Below are 22,075 nucleotides of genomic sequence, written 5' to 3'. Positions count from 1 at the left end.
ACACTCCAGTCCAAACCAAAAAAAAAATTATTTTCTGTGTTTGTGAATTGTGTGCGCAGTAGCCGCACGTGCATCAACAAAGTAGTGCCAAGAGTGCCCCTGTGTCATAAGTAAAGGGCCGGCTGGCTTGACCGTTAAGGGTGCTGTAACCCCCGAAAGTACACTCCAGTCCAAACCAAAAAAAAATTATTTTCTGTGTTTGTGAATTGTGTGCGCAGTAGCCGCACGTGCATCATCAAAGTAGTGCCAAGCGTGCGCCTGTGTCATAAGTAAAGGGCCGGCTGGCTTGACCGTTAAGGGTGCTGTAACCCCCGAAAGTACACTCCAGTCCAAACCTAAAAAAAAATTATTTTCTGTGTTTGTGAATTGTGTGCGCAGTAGCCGCACGTGCATCAACAAAGTAGTGCCAAGAGTGCCCCTGTGTCATAAGTAAAGGGCCGGCTGGCTTGACCGTTAAAGGGTGCTGTAACCCCCGAAAGTACACTCCAGTCCAAACCAAAAAAAAATTATTTTCTGTGTTTGTGAATTGTGTGCGCAGTAGCCGCACGTGCATCAACAAAGTAGTGCCAAGCGTGCGCCTGTGTCATAAGTAAAGGGCCGGCTGGCTTGACCGTTAAAGGGTGCTGTAACCCCTGAAAGTACACTCCAGTCCAAACCAAAAAAAAATTATTTTCTGTGTTTGTGAATTGTGTGCGCAGTAGCCGCACGTGCATCAACAAAGTAGTGTCAAGCGTTCGCCTGTGTCATAAGTAAAGGGCCGGCTGGCTTGACCGTTAAGGGTGCTGTAACCCCCGAAAGTACACTCCAGTCCAAACCAAAAAAAAAATTATTTTCTGTGTTTGTGAATTGTGTGCGCAGTAGCCGCACGTGCATCAACAAAGTAGTGCCAAGCGTGCGCCTGTGTCATAAGTAAAGGGCCGGCTGGCTTGACCGTTAAGGGTGCTGTAACCCCCGAAAGTACACTCCAGTCCAAACCAAAAAAAAAATTATTTTCTGTGTTTGTGAATTGTGTGCGCAGTAGCCGCACGTGCATCAACAAAGTAGTGCCAAGCGTGCGCCTGTGTCATAAGTAAAGGGCCGGCTGGCTTGACCGTTAAGGGTGCTGTAACCCCCGAAAGTACACTCCAGTCCAAACCAAAAAAAAATTATTTTCTGTGTTTGTGAATTGTGTGCGCAGTAGCCGCACGTGCATCAACAAAGTAGTGCCAAGCGTGCGCCTGTGTCATAAGTAAAGGGCCGGCTGGCTTGACCGTTAAAGGGTGCTGTAACCCCCGAAAGTACACTCCAGTCCAAACCAAAAAAAAATTATTTTCTGTGTTTGTGAATTGTGTGCGCAGTAGCCGCACGTGCATCAACAAAGTAGTGCCAAGCGTGCGCCTGTGTCATAAGTAAAGGGCCGGCTGGCTTGACCGTTAAGGGTGCTGTAACTCCCGAAAGTACACTCCAGTCCAAACCAAAAAAAAAATTATTTTCTGTGTTTGTGAATTGTGTGCGCAGTAGCCGCACGTGCATCAACAAAGTAGTGCCAAGCGTGCACCTGTGTCATAAGTAAAGGGCCGGCTGGCTTGACCGTTAAGGGTGCTGTAACCCCCGAAAGTACACTCCAGTCCAAACCAAAAAAAAAATTATTTTCTGTTTGTGAATTGTGTGCGCAGTAGCCGCACGTGCATCAACAAAGTAGTGCCAAGCGTGCGCCTGTGTCATAAGTAAAGGGCCGGCTGGCTTGACCGTTAAGGGTGCTGTAACCCCCGAAAGTACACTCCAGTCCAAACCTAAAAAAAAATTATTTTCTGTGTTTGTGAATTGTGTGCGCAGTAGCCGCACGTGCATCAACAAAGTAGTGCCAAGCGTGCGCCTGTGTCATAAGTAAAGGGCCGGCTGGCTTGACCGTTAAAGGGTGCTGTAACCCCCGAAAGTACACTCCAGTCCAAACCAAAAAAAAATTATTTTCTGTGTTTGTGAATTGTGTGCGCAGTAGCCGCACGTGCATCAACAAAGTAGTGCCAAGAGTGCGCCTGTGTCATAAGTAAAGGGCCGGCTGGCTTGACCGTTAAAGGGTGCTGTAACCCCCAAAGTACACTCCAGTCCAAACCAAAAAAAAATTATTTTCTGTGTTTGTGAATTGTGTGCGCAGTAGCCGCACGTGCATCAACAAAGTAGTGCCAAGAGTGCGCCTGTGTCATAAGTAAAGGGCCGGCTGGCTTGACCGTTAAAGGGTGCTGTAACCCACAAAGTACACTCCAGTCCGAACCAAAAAAAAATTTATTTTCTGTGTTTAGCCGCACGTATATATCAAATCGATATAACATAAATGGAGGACCAAACTTTCTCCGATAAAAATAAAATAGAGAAAGATCAAGAACCACTTCCTCCTAGTGCTGAAGCTGCTGCCACTAGTCATGACATAGACGATAACATGCCATCAACGTCGTCTGCCAAGGCCGATGCCCAATGTCATAGTAGAGGGCACATACAATCCCAAATGGCAAAGTTCAGGAAAATGACCTTGAAAAAGACATTTAAATCAGCTGAAGAGAAACGTAAACTTGCCAATATGCCATTTACGACACGGAGTGGCAAGGAACGGCTAAGGTCGATCCCTAGTATGTTCATGACTAGTGGTTCAGCTTCACATGACGATGGAAGCACTCCTCCCACTAAAAAAATCAAAAGAGTTAAGCTGGCAAAAGCACAGCGAAGAACTGTGCTTTCTAAGAAGATATCACAAATCCCCAAAGATAGTCCAAGTGTGGTGGTGGTTGCGATGCCTGACCTTCCCAGCACTGGACGGGAAGAGGTGGCTCTTTCCACCATTTGCACGCCCCCTGCAAGTGCTGAAAGGAGCACCCACAGTCCACTTGCTGATATGCAAATTGAAGATGTCACTGTTGAAGTACAACAGGATGAGGATACTGGTGTAGCTGGCGCTGAGGAGGAAGTTGGCGAGGAGGATTCTGATGGTGATGTGGTTTGTTTAAATCAGGCTCCGGGGGAGACAGTTGTTGTCCGTGGGATGAAAAAGCCCATCACGGTCATGCCTGGGCAGAAGACCAAACATTCCACCTCTTTGGTCTGGCAATATTTCTATCCAAATCCGGACAACAACTGTCTTGCCATATGTACCATATGTAAAGGTGAAATAAGTAGGGGTAGGGACGTCAACCACCTAGGAACATCCTCCCTTATACGGCACCTGCAGCGCGTTCATAAAAAGTTACTGTCAAGTTCAGAAACTTTGGCTCAGACCGTAAGCAGTCCAGGGACACCTAAATCCCGTTGTCCTGTTGTATCCAAGCGCCTGCAAACCACACCGTCAACTCCCTCCTCGTCAATTTCCTCCTTAGTCAGGATCGGAAGTAGTCCTGCAGGCCATATCACTGGCATGACTGACTCTCCTATCCGGGATTCCTCCGGAGGATCCTGCATTGCTACGCCTACTGCTGCCGCTGCTGCTGTTGCTGCTGCTGCTGGGAGTCGTTCATCATCCCAGAGAGGAAGTAGGAACACCACTACTTTTACTAAACAATTGACCCTCCAACAGTCCTTAGCGAGGAGGATGAAGTACGACAGCAGTCATCCTGAAGCAAAACGTATAACTGAGGCCTTGACTGCTATGTTGGTGTTAGACGTGCGTCCGGTATCCGCCATTAGTGCAGTGGGATTTAGACAATTGATGGAGGTAGTGTGTCCCCGGTTCCAAATCCCGTCTAGATTCCACTTCACTAGGCAGGCGATACCGAGACTGTACAGAAACGTCAGAAAAAGTGTCCTCAGTGTCCTGAAAAATGCCGTTGTACACAATGTCCACTTAACCACGGACATGTGGACAAGTGGAACAGGGCAGACTAAGGACTATATGACTGTGACAGCCCACTGGGTAGATGTATCACCTTACGCAGCAACAGCAGCAGCGTCACCAGTAGCAGCATCTCAGAAACGCCAGCTCGTTACAAGGCAGGCTACGCTGTGTATCACCGGTTTCAGTAAGAGGCACACCGCCGACAACCTCTTAGAGAAACTGAGGGAAATCATCGCCCAGTGGCTTACCCCACTTAGACTCTCCTGGGGATTTGTGATATCTGACAACGCCACCAATATTGTGCGGGCATTACATCTGGGCAAATTCCAGCACGTCCCATGTTTTGCTCACACAATAAACTTGGTGGTGCAGAATTTTCTGAAAAGCGACAGGGGCGTGCAGGAGACGCTTTGGGTGGCCCGAAAAATTTCTGGCCACTTTCGCCATTCAGCGACTGCGTGCCGAAGACTGGAGCGCCAGCAAACACTCTTGAACCTGCCCCGCCATCACCTGAAGCAAGAGGTTGTGACGCGGTGGAACTCAACCCTCTATATGCTTCAGAGGATGGAGGAGCAGCAAAAGGCCATACAAGCCTATACATCCACCTATGACATAGGCAAAGGAGGGGGTATGCACCTGACTCAAGCGCAGTGGAGAATGATTTCCGTGTTGTGCAAGGTTCTTCAGCCCTTCGAACTTGCCACACGTGAAGTCAGTTCAGACACTGCCAGCTTGAGTCAGGTCATTCCCCTCATCAGGCTTTTGCAGAAGCAGCTGGAGAAAGTGAAGGAGGAGCTAAGACGGAGCGATTCCGCTCGGCATGTGGGACTTGTGGATGAAGCCCTTCATTCGCTTTGCCAGGATTCCAGGGTGGTCAATCTGTTGAAATCAGACCACTACATTTTGGCCACCGTGCTCGATCCTAGGTTTAAAGCCTATGTGGTGTCTCTCTTTCCGGCCGACACAAGCCTGCAGAGGTGCAAAGACCTGCTGGTGAACACACTGTCAGCTGAAGCGGAACGTGACACGTCAACGGCTCCTTCTTCATTTTCTCCCGCAACTGGGGCTGCCAGGAAAAAACTTAGGTATCCTAAGCAACCCGCTGGCGGTGATGCAGGGCAGGCAGGACCAAGTTTGGACATCTGGTCCGGACTGAAGGACCTGGCAACAATTTCTGACATGTCTACTGTCACTGCATATGATACTGTCACCATTGACAGAATGGTGGAGGATTACATCGGTGACAGCATCCAAGTAGGCATGTCAGACAGTCCATACCTGTACTGGCAGGAAAAAGAGGCAATTTGGAGGCCCCTGTACAAACTGGCTCTATTTTACCTGAGTTGCCCCCCCTCCAGTGTGTACTCCGAAAGAGTGTTTAGTGCAGCCGGGAACCTTGTCAGCGAAAGGCGTAGGAGGTTGCTTCCACAGAATGTGGAGAAGATGATGTTCATCAAAATGAATTATCAGCTCTTCCAGGGAGACCAGCCTCCAGAAGGTACAGAGGGACCTGTGGTGGTGGATTCAAGTGGGGACGAGTTAATACTTTGTGAGGATGAGGATGTACACACTGAAGAGGGTGAGGAATCGGTGGATGAGGAGGATGAGGATGACATCTTGCCTCCGTAGAGCCAGTTTGTGCAGGGACACATTAATTGCCAGCTTGTTTTGTGGGGGCCCAAACGAACCAATCATTTCAGCCACAGTTGTGTGGCAGACCCTGGCGCTGAAATGATTGATTTGTTAAAGTGTGCATGTCCTGTTTATACAACATAAGGGTGGGTGGGAGGGCCCAAGGACAATTCCATCTTGCACCTCTTTTTTTCTTTGCATTATGTACAGTTTGGGGCCTAGTTTTTCTAACTGCCATCCTGCCTGCCACTGCAGTGTCACTCCTAGATGGGTCACGTGTTTGTGCCGCCCACTCGTGTCGCTTAGCATAGTCATCCAGCTACCTCGGTGCAACCTTTTGGACATAAAAACACTATTGTGAGGTGTGAGGTGTTCAGAATAGACTGGAAATGAGTGGAAATTAAGGTTATTGAGGTTAATAATAGCATAGGAGCAGAAAAACCTACAAATTCTGTGATTTTAGCTGTTTTTATGCTTTTTTTCAAAAAAATACAGATCCAAAACACAAAACCCAGAACCCAAAACACGGAAGGGTGGTTTTGGCAAAACCAATCCAGATCCAAAACACGAAGAAAGATCCAGATCCAAAACCAAAACACAAAACACGAAAAGTGGCCGATGCACACCCCTAATTTATATGTGATTTCCTACAAGTGTACTAAATCTCCATGAGATGTATAATATATATGTTTTTGTCTAGTTATGACCCATAGGCGCTCTAATGATTATACATTGCTGTATTACTGGCCATTTTTATATATGTATTCTCTCCCACACATTTAATTAGACCTTGCAGGGCCATGTTATCTGATCTCCTGGGTAATTGATTGATCCTTTAATTGACTGCTATTATATTTTTGCAGCTAACTTCTTTTGCTGTTATATGATTAACGATCAGCAATATGCATTATGCTATTATGGGTCAGATGCTGGACTATTTTGGATATTTACAGTCAATGGGACGATATGATTATGGGACAATATGATTAAGTTACGGTGACCCTTTAATTAGTAAGAACAGCCACACTTAAGTGCCTAAATTGATGCTAATTACTAATCTGATTCCTGTTTGATAGATTCCCTCATATAAGGAGGGTCCTTTGCTTTGACTACTCACTGGGGGAGGAAGCCGCTCAGGTGACACGATCGGCGTCTTCCATTTACCTTAGCCGGGACTGGTCGACACAGGAACCAGCCCTGCAGACACTGCGACTTATTAGATGGTAATATACATTTGTTCTAATACCTACACCCACTAACCGAGCATTAATCTCATGTGATACAGGAACCGGGAGCTCTGAGAGTCCTATCTCTATTACAGCGCTCATTACCATGTGTGGTGTTATGTGTTATACTGTGACGTTATGTATATATGTACGGGCATGCTGAGATTACATCAGACACCATGAGAGCGCTCATTACCATGTGTAGTGTTATGTGTTCTACTCTGACGTTCTGTATATATGTACGGGCATGCTGAGATTACATCAGACGCCATGAGAGCGCTCATTAGTATGTGTGGTTATGTGTTATACTCTGACGTTATGTATATATGTACGGGCATGCTGAGATTACATCAGACGCCATGAGAGCGCTCATTAGTATGTGTGGTGTTATGTGTTATACTGTGACGTTATGTATATATGTACGTGCATGCTGAGATTACATCAAATACCATGAGAGCGCTCATTAGCATGTGTGGTGTTATGTGTTATACTGTGACGTTATGTATATATGTACGGGCATGCTGAGATTACATCAGACACCATGAGAGCGCTCATTACCATGTGTGGTTATATGTGTTATACTGTGACGTTATGTATATATGTACGGGCATGCTGAGATTACATCAGACACCATGAGAGCGCTCATTAGTATGTGTGGTTATATGTGTTATACTGTGACGTTATGTATATATGTACGTGCATGCTGAGATTACATCAGATACCATGAGAGCGCTCATTACCATGTGTAGTGTTATGTGTTATACTGTGACGTTATGTATATATGTACGGGCATGCTGAGATTACATCAGACGCCATGAGAGCGCTCATTACCATGTGTGGTGTTATGTGTTATACTGTGACGTTATGTATATATGTACGGGCATGCTGAGATTACATCAGACGCCATGAGAGCGCTCATTAGTATGTGTGGTTATATGCGTTATACTGTGACGTTATGTATATATGTACGGGCATGCTGAGATTACATCAGATACCATGAGAGCGCTCATTACCATGTGTGGTTATATGTGTTATACTGTGACGTTATGTATATATGTACGGGCATGCTGAGATTACATCAGACGCCATGAGAGCGCTCATTAGTATGTGTGGTTATATGTGTTATACTGTGACGTTATGTATATATGTACGGGCATGCTGAGATTACATCAGACGCCATGAGAGCGCTCATTAGTATGTGTGGTTATGTGTTATACTGTGACGTTATGTATATATGTACGGGCATGCTGAGATTACATCAGACGCCATGAGAGCGCTCATTAGTATGTGTGGTGTTGTGTTATACTGTGACGTTATGTATATATATACGGGCATGCTGAGATTACATCAGACACCATGAGAGCGCTCATTACCATGTGTGGTTATATGTGTTATACTCTGACGTTATGTATATATGTACGGGCATGCTGAGATTACATCAGACACCATGAGAGCGCTCATTACCATGTGTGGTGTTATGTGTTATACTGTGACGTTATGTATATATGTACGGGCATGCTGAGATTACATCAGACGCCATGAGAGCGCTCATTAGTATGTGTGGTTATATGTGTTATACTCTGACGTTATGTATATATGTACGGGCATGCTGAGATTACATCAGATACCATGAGAGCGCTCATTAGTATGTGTGGTTATATGTGTTATACTCTGACGTTATGTATATATGTACGGGCATGCTGAGATTACATCAGACGCCATGAGAGCGCTCATTAGTATGTGTGGTTATATGTGTTATACTCTGACGTTATGTATATATGTACGGGCATGCTGAGATTACATCAGACACCATGAGAGCGCTCATTACCATGTGTGGTTATATGTGTTATACTCTGACGTTATGTATATATGTACGGGCATGCTGAGATTACATCAGACGCCATGAGAGCGCTCATTAGTATGTGTGGTATATGTGTTATACTCTGACGTTATGTATATATGTACAGGCATGCTGAGATTACATCAGATACCATGAGAGCGCTCATTAGTATGTGTGGTATATGTGTTATACTCTGACGTTATGTATATATGTACAGGCATGCTGAGATTACATCAGATACCATGAGAGCGCTCATTAGTATGTGTGGTGTTATGTGTTATACTGTGACGTTATGTATATATGTACAGGCATGCTGAGATTACATCAGATACCATGAGAGCGCTCATTAGTATGTGTGGTTATATGTGTTATACTCTGACGTTATGTATATATGTACGGGCATGCTGAGATTACATCAGACGCCATGAGAGCGCTCATTAGTATGTGTGGTTATATGTGTTATACTCTGACGTTATGTATATATGTACGGGCATGCTGAGATTACATCAGACGCCATGAGAGCGCTCATTACCATGTGTGGTTATATGTGTTATACGCTGACGTTATGTATATATGTACGGGCATGCTGAGATTACATCAGACGCCATGAGAGCGCTCATTAGTATGTGTGGTATATGTGTTATACTCTGACGTTATGTATATATGTACAGGCATGCTGAGATTACATCAGATACCATGAGAGCGCTCATTAGTATGTGTGGTATATGTGTTATACTCTGACGTTATGTATATATGTACAGGCATGCTGAGATTACATCAGACGCCATGAGAGCGCTCATTAGTATGTGTAGTGTTATGTGTTATACTGTGACGTTATGTATATATGTACGGGCACGCTGAGATTACATCAGACACCATGAGAGCGCTCATTACCATGTGTGGTTATATGTGTTATACTCTGACGTTATGTATATATGTACGGGCATGCTGAGATTACATCAGATACCATGAGAGCGCTCATTAGTATGTGTGGTTATATGTGTTATACTCTGACGTTATGTATATATGTACGGGCATGCTGAGATTACATCAGACGCCATGAGAGCGCTCATTAGTATGTGTGGTTATATGTGTTATACGCTGACATTATGTATATATGTACGGGCATGCTGAGATTACATCAGACGCCATGAGAGCGCTCATTAGTATGTGTGGTTATATGTGTTATACTCTGACGTTATGTATATATGTACGGGCATGCTGAGATTACATCAGATACCATGAGAGCGCTCATTAGTATGTGTGGTTATGTGTTATACTGTGACGTTATGTATATATATACGGGCATGCTGAGATTACATCAGATACCATGAGAGCGCTCATTAGTATGTGTGGTTATATGTGTTATACTCTGACGTTATGTATATATGTACGGGCATGCTGAGATTACATCAGACGCCATGAGAGCGCTCATTAGTATGTGTGGTTATACGTGTTATACTCTGACGTTATGTATATATGTACGGGCATGCTGAGATTACATCAGACACCATGAGAGCGCTCATTACCATGTGTAGTGTTATGTGTTATACTGTGACGTTATGTATATATGTACGGGCACGCTGAGATTACATCAGACACCATGAGAGCGCTCATTACCATGTGTGGTGTTGTGTTATACTGTGACGTTATGTATATATGTACGGGCATGCTGAGATTACATCAGACGCCATGAGAGCGCTCATTAGTATGTGTGGTGTTATGTGTTATACTGTGACGTTATGTATATATGTACGGGCATGCTGAGATTACATCAGACACCATGAGAGCGCTCATTACCATGTGTAGTGTTATGTGTTATACTGTGACGTTATGTATATATGTACGGGCATGCTGAGATTACATCAGACGCCATGAGAGCGCTCATTACCATGTGTGGTGTTATGTGTTATACTCTGACGTTATGTATATATGTACGGGCATGCTGAGATTACATCAGACGCCATGAGAGCGCTCATTAGTATGTGTGGTTATATGTGTTATACTCTGACGTTATGTATATATGTACGGGCATGCTGAGATTACATCAGATACCATGAGAGCGCTCATTACCATGTGTGGTGTTATGTGTTATACTGTGACGTTATGTATATATGTACGGGCATGCTGAGATTACATCAGACGCCATGAGAGCGCTCATTAGTATGTGTGGTTATGTGTTATACTCTGACGTTATGTATATATGTACAGGCATGCTGAGATTACATCAGACGCCATGAGAGCGCTCATTAGTATGTGTGGTGTTATGTGTTATACTCTGACATTATGTATATATGTACGGGCATGCTGAGATTACATCAGACGCCATGAGAGCGCTCATTACCATGTGTGGTTATATGTGTTATACTGTGACGTTATGTATATATGTACGGGCATGCTGAGATTACATCAGACGCCATGAGAGCGCTCATTAGTATGTGTGGTTATGTGTTATACTCTGACGTTATGTATATATGTACAGGCATGCTGAGATTACATCAGATACCATGAGAGCGCTCATTAGTATGTGTGGTTATATGTGTTATACTCTGACGTTATGTATATATGTACAGGCATGCTGAGATTACATCAGACACCATGAGAGCGCTCATTACCATGTGTGGTGTTATGTGTTATACTGTGACGTTATGTATATATGTACGGGCATGCTGAGATTACATCAGATACCATGAGAGCGCTCATTAGTATGTGTGGTTATGTGTTATACTGTGACGTTATGTATATATGTACGGGCATGCTGAGATTACATCAGACGCCATGAGAGCGCTCATTAGTATGTGTGGTTATATGTGTTATATTCTGACATTATGTATATATGTACGGGCATGCTGAGATTACATCAGACGCCATGAGAGCGCTCATTACCATGTGTGGTGTTATGTGTTATACTTTGACGTTATGTATATATGTACGGGCATGCTGAGATTACATCAGACGCCATGAGAGCGGAGGTTATTTCCTTTTCCCCTTATTCACTTATACCCCTTTTACACCGGAGCTATAACCTGGATTATTGCAGGTATAACCCGGGCAGATCCCTCGTGTAAAATGGGTGAGAGTTGGATCGCCGGTTCGAGTGACCCGGCAATCCAACCCAGGTAACAAGCAGGGGTTAATACGGGCTTAGCCCATGAAAGCCTGCTGTGTGTACGGCGCACTCCTGCAGTGCCCCACAAGCCAGCCGATTGGCCCGGCTTCAGTGGTTGTTGGAGATGACGTCATCTCCAAGCGTCCACTTTCATGCCGGGAAAGCCGGGTCTATGCAAACCGACTGCGGTGTGAGCGGCGCCGACTCGGGAATATCCCCGGTCAGCGCCGGCTAAATTCCAGGTCTGATCCGGAATTTTGGTGGAAAAGGGGTATTACTAATATTGTGGCAATTGATATATACGGACAGTAGTTGGAGGATATAACTCTGACGCACAAACACAACCTTTCTCTGTATACACTGATACATATGACACCGCTGCTCATGGTTATAATGGATATATGGATGTGGTAATTGTGTTCCTATAAACAGGATTAAGGACTTTATTCAGAGTCGGTCGCGAGCGCCGATGCACTGGTAACCGGCTCGATGGTTAGGCCTGCGCACGCACAGAGGCCGCACTGCGCGTGCGCAAGCCCCGGAGCGACAGAAACTCTGTCGATCCGGAGCTCGTTACCAAAGGGGCGGCTGTCGATGTTGATCAACAGCTGCCCCCGTTTGGAATGCAGGACCGGGGGGTTGTTTACAAAACTGAGGTGTTCCTTTACGAACGCCTACCGTTTTGTGGGCGGCCGCACTGACATCATCAGTGATGTCAGTGGGGAGCTTCCTGCTCCATCAGAGCAGAAAGCTTCCTGGGGCTTACGAGTGCCCAGACCCAACCTTAGGGTCTGGTCATAAGCCCCGATGGTCGCGAAGGTTGATCACCATCGCGACCATCAACCTGGTTGGTCGTTAAGCTGTGGGTGGTAACCCACAGCTTAACGATCGACAAGGAGGCGGCCATTCAGGATACAAGAGGCCGCCCTGATTCTGTGCGACCACTTGCATCTAACGACCGCCTCTGAATGAGGTCCTAAATCCTATGATACTATACTAGGAACAATAGTTATTCAGTTACCAGCAGAAGTGATACATGTCACAATGTATGTTTAATGAACGTGATAAACCAGGTTGGAACTGAGGGCCTGATTCAGACCCGCTTGCTAAGATGTATACTCTCGCTGCTGCCGATGGTATACAGGGTGTATGGATCGCAGTGCGCATGTGTATACCTTTAGCGACAGTTCACAATGCATTCGCTCGCTGCACATAGACAGCCCAGCATAGTGAGTGACAGGAGAGGCCGTCTGTAGGTGGTAACAGGGGCTGGCCATTACAAACGGGTCATTGGAGGTGTAAACGCAGGCGTGTCTGAGCATCTGTGGCGTTTTAGAGGCATGCATAATTATAAGAAGGCGTCATAATACACGTCACCTGGCTGGTTATTACACTGAAGTGCTCACGGCAGGGTATGGTCATCCTCAAGCAATGGTTACATACACTTCCTGGACATGACGTACACAAGTGGGCGTCTTAAGACAGGCTGGTGGGTGTCTGGATACACTATGTGATCGCTCTAAGAAATACTGGGCGTGCTACTGCATTGCTGTGAGGTAGCGCTGCCTACGCAATTTGCATACACATCGTGCGAGCGGCTCTGAATCAGGCCCTGTGTCCATTACATGGTTCTGTGATATGATATACATCAGACTTGCTCCGTCGGCCTGTATATGATTTAGTGCTGGACTGAAGGGTTTGTATTAAAGGTTTTTTTCTTTTGAATTTAATCCCCAATTTATTACATGTGGGTGCACTTATGTGGAACTCCAAAATTGGCTGTTGCTTGCATGTCCTATCTATATACTGTACCTATATACTTCGTGATTAGTAGGAGTGGCAGAATTGGGCAGCCACATTATTTATAATCGAAACTAAACTCACGTCAAATGATATTTTCGGATCTGATGTTTTTTGAACTGTGCTGTGTATACCCTGTGCATAATTATTAACATAGTTTGTATAAATAATTTTTTGACTCTGCTTTCTCTCCTCTTTGTAGTTTGTACGCATTCACGTGACCCACGGCCGTGATGCCCATCAATGCTTTTTCATGGTTTTCTGCCATTGTGTAAAGTACTGATGGCACCATCAATGGAAACTGTTGGCAATGAACCATTTGATGACCAACCCTACCTCCAATCAGGGCCCTGCACATGCTCCTCTGTCCCCCAGTGCTAAGTCACATGGGATGTCACAGCGTGTGATCACTGCAGGGTCCTACCCTCTGAGGTAGATTTACTAACTGTGGGTTGATCAAAGCTTTCGATGATCAGCGACTTTGACCGATGGATTTACATTGGCAACTGTAATAAATGCTAGATCAGGCTGGTTTAGCATTAATTACAATTGATGTATTAAATCTATCGGTCATAGCCGCAGACTATCATGTGAGAGGAGGCTGATCCCATAATTGCTGCAGGTAGAGTTACTATGGGAAATAATTGCTCAGTACTAACACCATCCTATGTTCCCTCCATAATGCCAGGTAGAGAGCCACACGTTTCCCTACATCTGATAGCTGACAGGATGAGCATCCTCCCAGCGCTGTCCCTGGCGGCCTCCTTCCTCCTCTCGCTCCTCTTCCTCCTCTCGCTCCTGACAAAACGGAAGAAATACAGATTCCTGCCTCCCGGACCAGCTCCGCTCCCTCTCCTGGGGACCCCCAAATATATTGGTCCCCATAATGCCTGCAAATACTATCCAGAGGTACGTAACTCAGCATATAACAGGTGTGTCTAATATAATATGTTTTAGGGCCAGAAAAGCAAAAAATTATTTTGTAAAATCAAAGAACTGAATACAGGTCTTTTACTGGGTGGGGTACGGGATCCCAACAGTCACAATCCCGACACTAACAGGTGAGTTCCCTAATGCTAACCCTTACCCCTAACCCTCCCACACCCAAATCCTAACCCTACCCCCTTAATAAGTAACCCTAACCAACCCCCTGGTGCCTAACCCTAAACCTAACCCTCCCCTAACGCTCAATACTTACTTTGGATGGCGGCAATCGGTATTCTGGAGCTGGAATCCCGTCTGCTATAATGCTGACTACATCCCCTTTTACTAACCACATAAAACACGGACACATACCTCATTTACCTTTACTACACATTATACACACACATTTAGCTTTTTGTATATTTCTAGTGTTTGGATGGACCTGTCCATACTTTAGATAATAGAACATACATGAAGCTTCTCTTACCAAATCTTACTGAGTGAGCAGACAGGCTTTGTGTGTGGCTGAGAGTCATGTGATAACACCGCTTAGGTTTTGACACTTAACCATTATACCTTGCGGACAAGTCTCTAAACCCTTCATGATTAAAAATGGCACTCATTGTGGGTTCCCCCCTATACCGAATGATCCTTATCCTCACATAGATGCCCTGGCTAGGTCTACCAGAATTAATCCCTGGTGATGTGTGCACTATCTTGTGGCATGTACACAGCTATTAAATAGTAGACACTAGTGCAGGTGCGTAACTAGACCTAGGGGGCCCATAGCTAAATTTTCATGGGCCCCCCTAGATCCCTGGACCCCCGTTGGTCTGGGCCCTCCCTCAGCCCATGCCCCCTACCCCACGCACCCATCTCACTCCCCTCTCCTCGACTTACCTGCTCCATGATCGCTCTGTGCAGGACAGGCACACCTCCTCTACTGGTCAGCTCCAATTCTCCTCATTGACTGGTTCTGGAGGCAGCCACGCCTCCTCCCAGTATCAGTCAATGAGGGGAGCCAACAAGAAGGATGCGACCATGGGGGGGTGCGACCACCAAGCAGGTAAGTTGAGGAGAAGGGAGTGAGGAGGGTGCAAGTGGGGAGTGAAGAGTGGGGTTATGGACAGAGAGGCTGCGGGGGGGGGGGCCAGGCCCCGGGTCAGTCCGGGCCCCATAGTGGCCACACCCCCTGCTCTGATGGTAGTTATGCCACTGCACCAGTGTAAGGAATTATAGAAATAGAATCATCAGCCAGATAGACTTAACAAGGAGCTTGGGTTTAGCACAGTGAATTAGTGTTGTACAGCCGTACTTAGTTACATATACACATGCAGAGGAGATGGAGCGGAGCGTACAGCAGACCGTCCGGTCATGTACTGTATGTAGAGGGTGCTTCAGGATATAGCAGGTCCTAAGACAGAGTAATCCAAGCTGGCGCAACACCTGTAAAGTCTACCTAATGATGGGCATCTTGGTTAAGGTGCAGATGCTCCCCCCACATACCAACAATCCCAATGTTTCTGGCTTCCCCGTCCTGGCCAGCGAGCGCACACTGGGGCACTTTGCAGATGACTTATGGTGCGTAAACACAGACCGATTAAAATGGATGATATGAACGATAACTATATTGATGTCACAATTGGTGCTCGAGGGTTACCTGTATCAGGTGATGAACTGGAATCACTGGAGGCTGGCTGGACTGGAACCATGGGGGACATGAATAGCTCTTTTAATAAAAGAAGTGGGTAGCAGTGAGAACTGCCTTGGGTGATGAGTGACTGGAACTGGAAACTTGAGAGGTTGGAATGAGACCAGAAGGAACTTGGAGGGACCGGACTGGGACCGGCAGGTAGGCAGACGGAGCTGGTCGGGGTACCAGTAGATGAGCTTGCAGACGGATGGTAGCGTGGAAGCTACTTGTTGTGGCTTGGGAAGCCGTGGGTAGACGGTAGCTGGGTGGCTACGTGGAGCGGCTGGTAGCGTGGAAGCTACTTGGAGCAGCCTGGGAGCCGTGGGCGAGAGGTGGTAGCGTGGAAGCTACTTGGTGCGGCCTGGGAGCCGTGTGGAGAAGCGGGTAGCGTGGATAGTCACTTGGAGCGGCCTGGGAGCCGTAGGCGAGAAGTGGTAGCGTGGAAGCTACTTGGTGCGGCCTGGGAGCCGTAGGTGAGAAGTGGTAGCGTGGATAGTCACTTGGAGCGGCCTGGGAGCCGTGTGGATAACTGAACGTAGCAGGCTTTACAGATAGCACTGGTCTAGGAACCAGCAGGAGCCTGGGACACACTGGAACTCAGGTACAGCTACAGCACAAGTTGTACACCACGGAACGTAACGAGATGTTCAAGCCCTGAGTGCTATTAGAGGAGGATCTATATACCAAGAGTCTGGCAGCGATTGGTGGATGCAGACAGGTGGTCTGGCAGTGGCATTCAGAGTGGAGCAAGACACAGCATGCTAAAGGAGTATTCATCTCTGCAGCTCTGAGAATCAGGACCACACCTGTGATTCCAATTAAGACTAGCAATGCTCACAGACAGAGCAGGGTCCAGGTGTTTAATCAGTTTGGCTAGGAGAGAAGTCTGCACACACAGAGATATCACAGTCAGCATGATTCAGCCAGAGCAGATGTCCCAGGAGAATTGCAAACACAGATCCATGGAGCAGCTGACAGAGGTAAGTCTCAAGGCAAAAGGGTGACAACTAGACAGGGTCGTGACAGTACCCCCCTCTTATGGGTGGACTCCGGACACCAAAACAAAAACTTCTAAAAACTTGGCTGAGTCTGTCCGATATCTTCAAGAACTTGAAACTTTGAGAACTCTAGAAGGTGTTTGGAATATTGTTTCCTGAGGTAATTTGCTCAAAAAATCTTTCCTTGGAGAGCATAATGTCAATCAATTCAAAGAAGCCATCCTCATTAATAACCTTGATCCCGAGACTCTTTGCTCTCACTCGCTTGGAGAAACTGTCACGGTAACGGCCCATAATAAGATAATCAATTTTGCTGCTTATCTTCTCGGAAACTTTGCCTCCATAACTCTCAATTAACTTGGCTTCCTCCTTTTCTATGGACTCTAAGTATCCCACGATCACAAAGGCTAATCCCTTCAAGCATCTCTGTCCCTAGAGGAATTTGCATAGTGTTAAGAAGAGTAGCTGAAGAATTTTCCTTTTTCAGCAAATTATTTTTTACTGGTAATTCTTGGAAGAACGTATGACTAGGAAGAACATGGTCTGATACCAAATGGTTGTCGAGGAAAGGAGTATTGTCATGCACAGGATCGAATTCAGAATCAGAATCCATGTCCAAAGGAAGATCAGAGGAGTTAACATGACTTGAAAACCTAGAGGACTCCGACGATGGGCAGAGGGAAACACAACCAACTCTCATGGTATCATGTTGTTGGTCTCTAAAAGTTCTTTGAGTCTCCTTCTTTCGGACTGATTGATCCTGTACCATATGATTTTGAGAAGGGAGAACAGCGGTGTATGCGAGTTTAATATCTGAAGGTGCTGAAATAACTCCAGAATATTTATCAGAACGGGTATCTGGAGACTGACACATAGGAGCAAATTCTTTAAGCAGAGCTGTACTGAAGGCTATTATGTCTTGTAGAATTGGATCCTTGGACTCAATGAGTGGGTTGGCCCACTCCAAGGCTTTACCTCTAAAGTGCATAAAAAGAAACATGACGATGTTGGTGGGAGTAATACCACAAGCTGGATTGGTTCTCATTAGGGCATCATAATGCTTAAGCAATATGGTGTACTGGGACACATCATCATCGAAGGTCATGGACACTATATCATCCTGATTTACAGCATTCTTTTCAGGAACTGAGAAGGATCCACTTAAAGATTCTTTAACGCAATGATTGGATGATTCAGCCAAAGTTGATTGATGTTCTTTCTTAGACAAGACAGTAGAAACTTCCACCAAGAGTGTGGTACTTGAAATCTGCTGCTGGGGAACGGGACTTGAAGCCACCTCCTGGGGTATGACACTTGGGACCCCCTCCTGGGGCGCGAGACTTGGGACCCCCTCCTGGGGCGCGAGACTTGGGACCCCCTCCTGGGGCGCGAGACTTGGGACCCCCTCCTGGGGCGCGAGACTTGGGACCCCCTCCTGGGGCGCGAGACTTGGGACCCCCTCCTGGGGCGCGAGACTTGGGACCCCCTCCTGGGGCGCGAGACTTGGGACCCCCTCCTGGGGCGCGAGACTTGGGACCCCCTCCTGGGGCGCGAGACTTGGGACCCCCTCCTGGGGCGCGAGACTTGGGACCCCCTCCTGGGGCGCGAGACTTGGGACCCCCTCCTGGGGCGCGAGACTTGGGACCCCCTCCTGGGGCGCGAGACTTGGGACCCCCTCCTGGGGCGCGAGACTTGGGACCCCCTCCTGGGGCGCGAGACTTGGGACCCCCTCCTGGGGCGCGAGACTTGGGACCCCCTCCTGGGGCGCGAGACTTGGGACCCCCTCCTGGGGCGCGAGACTTGGGACCCCCTCCTGGGGCGCGAGACTTGGGACCCCCTCCTGGGGCGCGAGACTTGGGACCCCCTCCTGGGGCGCGAGACTTGGGACCCCCTCCTGGGGCGCGAGACTTGGGACCCCCTCCTGGGGCGCGAGACTTGGGACCCCCTCCTGGGGCGCGAGACTTGGGACTCCCTGTCGGAGTATGGGACCCAAAATCCCCTTCTGGGGAAGCTGACGTGACTTTTCCTCTTGGGGTATGGAACATGAACCCCCCTTTTGGGATGCGCGGACAGAAACTTCCTCCTGGGGTGAGTGACTCAAAACCCCTTCTTGGATTACAAGACTTAATGACCCTCCTGGGGTTGAGACTCTGGAGACACCTCCTGGGGTTGCCAACTGGAGTCCCCTACCGGAACAGGCAGAATCCGGGCTGGGACCGGAACAGGCACTGAGACGTTGACACCTGGAACCACTGCTGGAATTGCAAAGGGAACAGTCCTTGATAAAGTGGTCAGAAGCTCCACAATAGCGACAGAGATGTAAATCTTTACGCCGCTGACGTTCAGCCACAGAGAGCTTGGAGCGCGGGTAACTTCGGTGTCTCACTTCACTTGGCATGGAAGAATCTTTGGTTCTTAGAGATTCCAAGACAGAGTTTTTAGTTGAGACAGAGGTAGCTCTAAGAAATTCAGGAATGATCTGAAAGATTTTGCTAAGTAGAGCCTGTAGCTGTTCCAGCAGTTGATGGAAAGTAGTTAGGGGTTCAGGTAAGATTTGGGTATCATCTAGCCGGTTAGTCAGAATTTGCAGAAGCTGTAGTACTTGATGCTGTACCGCCTCCTGTGAATCCAAGCGAGTGATTAGGTTACGGAAAGCACTTGATGCAGGATTAGGTGCTTGATCCGCCACCATCGTTAGGCTTGAACATACTGTCACAATTGGTGCTCGAGGGTTACCTGTATCAGGTGATGAACTGGAATCACTGGAGGCTTGCTGGACTGGAACCATGGGGGGACATGAATAGCTCTTTTAATAAAAGAAGTGGGTAGCAGTGAGAACTGCCTTGGGTGATGAGTGACTGGAACTGGAAACTTGAGAGGTTGGAATGAGACCAGAAGGAACTTGGAGGGACCAGACTGGGACCGGCAGGTAGGCAGACTGAGCTGGTCGGGGTACCAGTAGATGAGCTTGCAGACGGATGGTAGCGTGGAAGCTACTTGTTGTGGCTTGGGAAGCCGTGGGTAGACGTTGGTAGCTGGGTGGCTACGTGGAGCGGCTGGTAGCGTGGAAGCTACTTGGAGCGGCCTGGGAGCCGTAGGTGAGAGGTGGTAGCGTGGAAGCTACTTGGAGCGGCGTGGGAGCCGTGGGCGAGAGGTGGTAGCGTGGAAGCTACTTGGTGCGGCCTGGGAGCCGTGTGGAGAAGCGGGTAGCGTGGATAGTCACTTGGAGTGGCCTGGGAGCCGTAGGCGAGAAGTGGTAGCGTGGAAGCTACTTGGTGCGGCCTGGGAGCCGTAGGTGAGAAGTGGTAGCGTGGATAGTCACTTGGAGCGGCCTGAGAGCCGTGTGGATAACTGAACGTAGCAGGCTTTACAGATAGCACTGGTCTAGGAACCAGCAGGAGCCTGGGACACACTGGAACTCAGGTACAGCTACAGCACAAGTTGTACACCACGGAACGTAACGAGATGTTCAAGCCCTGAGTGCTATTAGAGGAGGATCTATATACCAAGAGTCTGGCAGCGATTGGTGGATGCAGACAGGTGGTCTGGCAGTGGCATTCAGAGTGGAGCAAGACACAGCATGCAAAAGGAGTATTCATCTCTGCAGCTCTGAGAATCAGGACCACACCTGTGATTCCAATTAAGACTAGCAATGCTCACAGACAGAGCAGGGTCCAGGTGTTTAATCAGTTTGGCTAGGAGAGAAGTCTGCACACACAGAGATATCACAGTCAGCATGATTCAGCCAGAGCAGATGTCCCAGGAGAATTGCAAACACAGATCCATGGAGCAGCTGACAGAGGTAAGTCTCAAGGCGAAAGGGTGACAACTAGACAGGGTCGTGACAATTGATCATTGTTATCGTTCATATCCTCCATTTTTTGGTAGCCAATGACCTGCGATGCGCGGGCACACATGGACGATAACAATATTGACCATCACCGTGCATGCAGGCCAACCTGGTAGATATCGACCAGGATACTACAGGGACCCGCGGTCATTGGCCATCGTTGGTGGGTACATGGTGTCGATATCGATCATCCAGCACACCCGGGAGGTCGTACAACAATATCGTTATCATTGTCGATCGTCCCATGTGTACACACCATAACTGTGTTGATTCAAGCTCTAGGCATGTATCTGAGCATTTATAATACAGAAAGAGATCCCTAAAGGAGCACCATGCCCTATAATGCAAAAAATATATACTTACACCCATTTTAATGTACCCCTTATTTTAATTACAGCATTTATTTTGGGCCAAAAATATTGCTTTCTATAATTTTTTCACTCTTATAGAAAAATGCACGTAACAGCCATTAGACACTTATCGCCTCTCATCCATGCAAGAATTATCGTGCAAATTGGTTATCTCTGGTTTTGCAATTGGATAGCACGATAAACAGGAGCGCGCATACATGCCATGAGCAGTACATTCGGGTGATAGGTGGGAAAAGTTTTCTCTGGAGAAAACTTTTAGTTATCATGGCTAATTGGATACCCCCTGAAGCATGTGACAAAAATGTATAAAGGTATTTTACAAAGTGTATACAACACTAAGCATGGAAAAAAAAAAAATTATATATATATATAATTTTTTTTTTTTTCTCAAATAACCGCGGCACTCACAGGGCTGATGATGGCAAGGGAGTCTATCCAGAGGACAAACCAGATGCAGGCTAGTGTGAATATATAGGTATGTACTGTTTTATTGCACCTTTTTGTTCTTGATAAGTCGTCCTGACTGAGACATCGAACAGAGACATATTGGAGTCGTGAGTCTTATTTCAGCCCTGTGAGAGCCGCAGTTTTTTGCATATTTTATATTGGTTCCTAGACCATCTGAGGGCACCCAGGCAAGTGGGTTCTATACAGGGGAGTGCCGGCGTGTGTGTATGTATATTTAAAACAATGAATTGCACTTACCTTTCCCCAGCCCCCTCCCAGGTAAACAGCTTGCCTTCCTCTGCAGCCTCATTGCTCACAGTGATATGAGGAGGTGCAGAAAGAGCAGGCCAATGCAGCCAGCTAATTATTGTTTTTGGAGCTTCAAA

General features: G+C 47.0%; 1 protein-coding gene across 3 annotated transcripts in view; it reads left to right on the top strand.

Annotated features, from left to right (window-relative positions):
- Nucleotides 1–6,559: 6,559 nt before the first annotated feature.
- The window catches only part of LOC148473835 (cytochrome P450 2F5-like), a 70,619-nt gene continuing 55,103 nt past the window's right edge, over nucleotides 6,560–22,075 (top strand). The window contains exons 1-2 of one of the 3 annotated variants that reach the window (XM_088459400.1): nucleotides 6,560–6,654; nucleotides 14,099–14,315. In XM_088459400.1, coding sequence (XP_088315526.1) covers nucleotides 14,136–14,315 — 180 coding nt within the window. In that variant the 5' untranslated portion in view covers nucleotides 6,560–6,654; nucleotides 14,099–14,135. Of the gene's footprint in view, nucleotides 6,655–14,094; nucleotides 14,316–20,649; nucleotides 20,824–22,075 lie in introns of those variants that run through there. The other 2 variants (XM_088459399.1, XM_088459401.1) reach the window with 2 other exon arrangements.

Source organism: Taudactylus pleione, unplaced genomic scaffold (assembly GCF_031769625.1).
Source record: "Taudactylus pleione unplaced genomic scaffold, aTauple2 ptg000907l, whole genome shotgun sequence".
NCBI lineage: Eukaryota > Metazoa > Chordata > Amphibia > Anura > Myobatrachidae > Taudactylus > Taudactylus pleione.
The sequence above is the reverse complement of the archived record's forward strand: the minus strand, read 5'-3'. Positions and strand labels throughout refer to the sequence as shown.